Source organism: Strongylocentrotus purpuratus, unplaced genomic scaffold, assembly GCF_000002235.5.
Source record: "Strongylocentrotus purpuratus isolate Spur 01 unplaced genomic scaffold, Spur_5.0 spur5_scaffold_2, whole genome shotgun sequence".
In the NCBI taxonomy this organism is placed as follows: Eukaryota; Metazoa; Echinodermata; class Echinoidea; order Camarodonta; family Strongylocentrotidae; genus Strongylocentrotus; species Strongylocentrotus purpuratus.
The window spans coordinates 24,487,252-24,494,308 of NW_022145605.1; the positions used below are offsets into that span (position 1 = coordinate 24,487,252).

The window sequence follows — 7,057 nt, forward strand, 5'->3', positions numbered from 1 at the left end:
AATCCCAGGAACATTTTTTAAAATACTTTTATTGATCGGTCACTACGTTCCCTCGCATAATAAGGCCAGATGCTATCATCTTTTTTTAAAGGTTGGAAAGTTGTCTGCATGGGGAACTTCCCACTGCCCCCTGAAATACACTGGTGCCCATACCTGTGAAAACAAAAAAGATTTTTGATGGGTTAAAGTTCGACGTCGTGCGATACGTGCGAGGCTGGAACGAATATAATTTTGACCTTCAATCCTGTGTATAAACGGTTTGCTTAACATTGACATAATGATTTATTACTATTATCACGATCCACATAATAGTATACCTGGGAATTCGAGAGTTGTATACGTTGTTTTATACATTGAGATTCGACAACACTATGTTCTCTTGGAGAGTCCGACATATTCTGGTTGCTGTTGGCTTACTCTTAGCACTGAGCGATGTGGAATCAGCGAACATTCTTCTCTTTGGTGTCTTTGGAGATGGCAGCCATTATTTTACGATGGTTGCAGTCGGAAAGAGTCTGGTGAAGAGAGGTCATAATGTGACCTTCCTCATTTCAGACGAGTATTCCGACCGCGCCACGGATCCCGAGCACGCTACGATCGTCAGCTACGAAATGTTCCATCTTTCTGGTCTGAAGAAGAGAATGGATTACATATCGAATAAGACGGCAGAAGTTACATTTGTTGAAAACAGCATGAAGCACATGGCTGAGATGATGGATATGTTCACTTCTGTAAACAGAGAAGCTTGTGAATCCGTTTTTGAAGATCAAAGAATGCTAGACCGTATGGCGAAATTCGATGCTTTTGTCGTCGATGTGGTATGGTCGTGTGGTGTGTTTGTTAAGTCCTTTCTTGATAGACATAGAGGTACCGAGAAACTTCATGTCATAGTGCTTGCACCCATGACACCACTTCCTTATATATTTCAAGAAGCAGGCTCTCCATTTATGACCTCTTACCAACCGGCACCACTGACGTCTTTCACATCTGTTATGACATTTTTACAAAGATTCAGGAATACCGTCACTTACCTCTTCTTTGTGTTTTGGGGAAATAAAATGGTGATCAATGGATTTTCCACTGGTCTTGTAGATGAATATGATCTAGATCCGCGGTTGAAATCCACCATCAGTAATCATGTTGACCTTTTCCTTATCAATAGTGATTGCTCGGTAGAATTTCCCTTTGCCATGATGCCAAACATCATTACAGTTGGTGGACTTACAACAAGATTAGCCGAAGCCCTCGACAATGAGTTAGAGAACTTTATGCAATCATCGGGCAAGCACGGTGTCGTTCTGTTCTCTCTTGGAACATATTTTGCCTCAATAACAAAAAGTAGACCCGACATCATTCGCATGTTCATCGATGCTTTCAGTAGACTCCCACACAAAGTTCTTCTTCATTTGAAAAAGCCCCCTCCATACAAGATACCTGATAACATCAAACCGATGAAATGGTTACCCTTGAATGATCTGCTTGGGCATCCTAAGACTCGAGCAGTGCTCTATCATAGAGAAAACAACGGATTCCTGGAGGCGTTGTACCACGGCGTACCCCTTGTCGTTATGCCTCTGGGTGCTGATCAGCATGACGTTGCTGCCAGAGTGCTGGCTAATGGACTTGGTACCAAGATTGACAAAGACCGATTGAGTGCGGATTACATTTACCAACAGCTCAACGAAGTCCCTGAGAACACAAGCTATTCAACGAACGCCAAGCGTCTTTCTGCCATCTTTCGTGATCGTCCAATGCCACCAGCGACCACGGCTGCATTCTGGATTGAACATGTGATCAAACATGGTGGTGGTCACCTTCGCCCACCTACTCATAGCCTAGCATTCTTTCAGATATACCTACTTGATATCGCTGCATTTGGTATACTTCTCGTTGGGATCTTATTCTTTATCATGATTAAACGTACTATGAGATGGTGTTGCTGTCGAAAGAAAATCGTGAAAACTAAACGTGATTGACCGTATTTCCATGTAATAGGGATTGGTTGTTTTTCGGATTTTTATTGTAAATTTAGCTATGAGATATATGTATATCATTTTGTTAGGGATGCAAAAGGAAGAAAAATACATAAAGTATATAAATAATTATCAATTAAGAGAGAGAGAGAGGATAAAACAAATTATAAATTCATTGGCAAAAATTGTCAAGTATGACTGATTTCCATCAAATTATGAAAGAAGAAGAAGAAGAAGATTAGCAAATTAGACAAAATAATGCCAAAGCAAATCCTGAATGAATAATGTGTTTTGTAATGCATTTGTATTTCTTTGTACGTCATTCCTTTATTCATATGCAATTATGCAGCACATAGATTGCAGCCTTAATTTTACATTATCAATATGTTTTGAGTGTATAAGCAACATTCCAACATCATTTGTTTTCATGGAAAACTTGAAGTTAGACAAAAGAAGTGAAAAATACGCTCGACTTTAATGTAATAAATTCACAAACCTATTTTATAACTTAAAGGTACTATGTCCCTTTTGCAGCCAACCTCAAATTCTGTAGAAATTTGCCGGAATTATGTATCTGTGAAATTTAAACGTTAGCAGTGTCCTCATGTTCAAATTATGCAAGGAAACCCATTTACTTGCTAGACTTCACTGCCAGACACTATTGAGTGACTGACTGGCTTTTTTCTTTTTGGTAATAACATACATGAAAAGAGTTGTAAAGGGTACATGAACATTTGTCTACATCAATAACCCACTTCTTGTGATGGCCAAGCTTAAACTGATTAAATCTTTGCGCAGCATAAAACGTATGACCATTCGGTACAATTGTCTGAAAATCAAGACTATTACTTTTGGGCTCTATAGCCCTAAAGTCGATTTGACACTAATAGTAATTATTTTTTTGTCCATTTTCTGAAGATAATGAAGAGTTATATTGCCACATACAATTTTTAGACTAGTAGTTTCATTACATTGTGTAATTAATTCTCACAATATTTCACGTTTTAATTGACAGGGCCAAAGTCGATAATTGATGTCTTCGTGAAGACCTACAAATTGATTCAATTGATTTCTATTCATTACACGTTTCCTTGGTCCTCCTGAATGAACTGTGTATTATCATCATGTACGATAGCACAAACTATTCCTGCGACTCCTGAAATATTTCATGAAATGTGAAGTTTTCAAACTTTATTTTCCATTATGAAGGTCCTTCCTTGGTAAAGAATTGTTTAGCACGTGACCTTAGCTTTTACACTAAAACGATGTATGAAGCTCACATTTATATTTGAATGTTTTGGGTGCATGTTTATAGCCTAAAATGTAGGTCTATTTTTTTTTTTATAATTAGCTATTCAATTGCAAAGCACCGATCTTTGATAAGGACCAAGATAAATATTCTGTTCAACATGCAGGCACGTAGCTACGGGGTGAAACTTAGTTTAAATAAGAGTGAACGCTTTGATAAATTCTCTCAGGGAAATTTTCAAGGTGAAAATACATGTATAAACTATGTTCGAATAGTTTGTTGAGATGCTAAAGTGTAATTCGCTGATTTCACCTAACTCGATACATTGCTAAATCTTCTTTTCAATTTCCATTGTTGCACTAACGTTGTGCTACATTAACGATTATTCAATTATACCGCAATTTACCTCGGTTGTTCATGTTAAAGGGGGTTTTGATTGCAACCATGAATTCAATAAGAAGTTATTCAATTAAAGATAATTATTTTTCAGATTCTGACTGAGTTTAATTGAATAAAACGGTCATATTTTTGTACAGTGTGCAAGGGGACTCACGGGACAAAAGCCACCACAGTCAAAGGTTTGCCACGTTCAGAATGTAGATGTAATTTAAAATTCGTTTAAATCTTCATTTGAGAATATCTAGTAGAAAAAGCGTCATAAGAGACAATCAGATTTCAATTATAATTCAATATGCAAACTTGAAATAATATGATTTTTACTTCTCTAATTATGATCGTCATTATAATAATAAATAATCCCCACCCCATCTCCCCTACTCTCTCTTCTACACGTTTTCTGTCTACTTGCCCCTCCCCTTTCGATCTTAAAAATCTCTTACGGCAACATTTTTTCCTTCATCATGCACTTTCATTATTGCTTTTATAATTCCCATTCAACCATTGGAACGGACAATGACAATAAACTCATTGAATTCACATGTCTGTTGTTGCCTGTAAAATTTTGTCAGCCATATTTATTTTATTGATACAAAAAGTCATGTAATAAGTTTCAATGTACGTTACGACGATAATCACCTAGAAATCGTTAATGTATAGATTTATCATAAAAACGTATGTACCAGATTATAATGACATGACGGTTCGTTCGTGTCTCCTTAGATCAAGATTAATGTATCTTGATCTTCGGAGTTGTTGCTACAAATGACATGACAAAAGCACAACATTCCTACCACAACAAATACACATCACAGTGCGCGATATCATACAATAGATCAATGAAAGAAAAAAAATCAAATTAGATTAATATTTTGCAAGAGTAACTTTAAGTTGTTTTTGTTATAAATATTTTTAATATCTACTTAGTTATTTCGTTTTCAATCTTGGTTTATCAATTATCTTGGTTGAAGCCGAGTTGGCAAACCCTCTGAAATATATTTCTTTAAAATAGTCTCTTTCTGTTGCTGTTGACAAAATAGCAGAACATGACGGAAAATCGACGTTATTACCATCGCCACACAGATTCCTCCTCCTTGCACGGACGATTTCTTTAAAAACCATGTCCACTGCTTAATAATAACCAAATGTTAAAATACAGCAGTCAGCATTGTGTAGCGATTTCAGTTCCCCCAATTCTTCAGATGCTTAAAGTTAAGAATCAAATACATGTACATGTACAACATCATGATCGTTATAGCAACTTTTATATTTCAAATTCTGTTAGATTACGTTTTTTTTTTAACGTGGTACTTTATTTCCATCATTCACAGGTGTTACAAATAAATATTTGATAAACATTCAACAAAGATTGATAATTACATACTATAATTGAAAGCTACATAACATACGACTCATTTCAAAAATTCAACATCATTATAGTGTATTTTAAGATTTCAATTCAAATTGACATAATAATATACATCATAAAAGGCCTTGAGCATCTAACATCCATGAATTGAAACCTATGTAAAAGACAGACAAAAACAAACAAACAAACTGCGATCACCTCTCCATTTGTTTTGTATGGGAAACGTCCCCATTTTTGTTTAAACAGTTTTGATGATAATGTACTTGATTTAGGTCTATACACATGCAGAAGGGCCTGTAAGAATATGTTTACAACTTCATATTTGGGCCATATGTATGGCAATGAAAATGGCGAGATGATGTTTAATGAAATTCTAACATTGTACAAACCGTACAGAGAGTAGCTTTAAAATCACAAATTTTCAGATTTTTCTAAAACTTATGAAGAACAATTATTTCTCTAATAGTTCTTTTTTCATTGAAATCAGTGAGGTTCCTTTTTAATACATACTATATAATGAAAGAAATGGAAACACAGACAAAACGAAATATCTCAAAAAAGTCAATAAATTAATATTCGGGTATTGATGACAAGTTCCATGCCATTTCTCCCATGTCTGTATTTTGTCAGTCGGAATGTAAACATGAAAAACAGAAAACAAGATATCACAGTCCATTAAATCAAATCATAAACCCTTATTCTGACATTTGGTTTGACATTAGTTTTACAACACATATCCTACGATCAATAGGTCGACTTTCAGTACTCTTACACTTTTTAGTACACAGCTCGAGAAATTGTAAGAAGTAGAAGTTATTTTGAAAAAGGGGCATTTCTTCTCATGATTCTGGGTAAAAAATAAAATCTACAATGATTAATCGGACAGCGATCTGAAATGCATTGTAGTAAATGAAGAAAAGACAGTTAATTGTATTAAACGGCAAAAAATATAGAGTCTGTAGTGACCAAACTCGTTTTTACCATTTCAAAACTTGGTTTTTCATTTAAGAATACCGTACAGCATATTGGGTGTGTCTAATTTAAACATACGTGTCAGACCCGAAGCCTAATGACTTTAATGGTCATGTGGGTCTGGTGTACTTACGTTAAGGACAAAGTAGTCCCTTGATTATTTATCTATAACTTGTTTGTAGGTAAAGTTAAATGTACCATAATGAAATTATGATATTTTCTCATGTATGTTTTATTGTTCTTTCCCTAAAATTGATTATTATACTTAGTCCAGAAGGACGTGCATCCATGCTCGAAAAGTAGTCCTTCTAGACGGGCGCAATGTTAGGCAAGGCCCTGATGGGCATTTAATATAACGGACATTCGTTCACTTGCTTTAAGCGAAGCTGGTTGTTTTACTTTACACCATCCGACACGCTTTTAGTATAAATCCGTCAATGTAGCCTGTTTGTGTTGCACCATTTATACAGCCGCTGAGGTGTAAGGTGTCTTTTATATACACACCACTCTACAAAGCTATCCATGCTACAACAGACGATGACGTATTATTTTCATTACCCGTGTGACACTTAGTCTAGGGTGAGTTGCGTAGGAATATTTATGTTATGTATTCAATAATATTGATCGGAGTCATGACTGTTTGATATCTATACTTGTATTTACAGATAATATTGAATACTATGTATTTATTTCTTGGTTTATTAATTGCATTTCAATGTATATGAACTGAACTTATGAAAACGGCATTTTTTCACAGAAATCTGATCACAATAAATAATGATGACTTGCATGATTTAATTATGTGATTATTGTACTTATGATGCTTTTGTTTTATCTACTGTACAATGCAGGGGTTTCCATTTTGTATTTATTAAAAAACGAATAAACATCTTTAAACTTCACCACGGCGTCCCATACTCTTCATTTCGTTTGGCTATGATTTAAACGGTGGAACACGCGTCCAACAAGTCTATTACTGGGATTTTTTTCAATCTCCGACGGTAAAATAGTTCTTGTGTCTACATCATTTAAACATTTACAACAGCTAGCCTTTAAAAAAAATGAAAAGTCGTCATCAACGACAACGTCTTGAGAGGC

General features: G+C 35.2%; 1 protein-coding gene across 1 annotated transcript; it reads left to right on the forward strand.

Moving 5' to 3' along the window:
- Positions 1–371: 371 nt before the first annotated feature.
- Positions 372–2,103, forward strand: LOC105444322 (UDP-glucuronosyltransferase 2B31-like). The gene is made up of 2 exons (XM_030991147.1): positions 372–831; positions 1,213–2,103. Exons 1-2 carry the CDS (start codon positions 372–374, stop codon positions 1,974–1,976), a joined length of 1,224 nt encoding a protein of 407 aa, XP_030847007.1. The 3' UTR covers positions 1,977–2,103.
- The last annotated feature ends 4,954 nt before the right edge of the window (positions 2,104–7,057 follow it).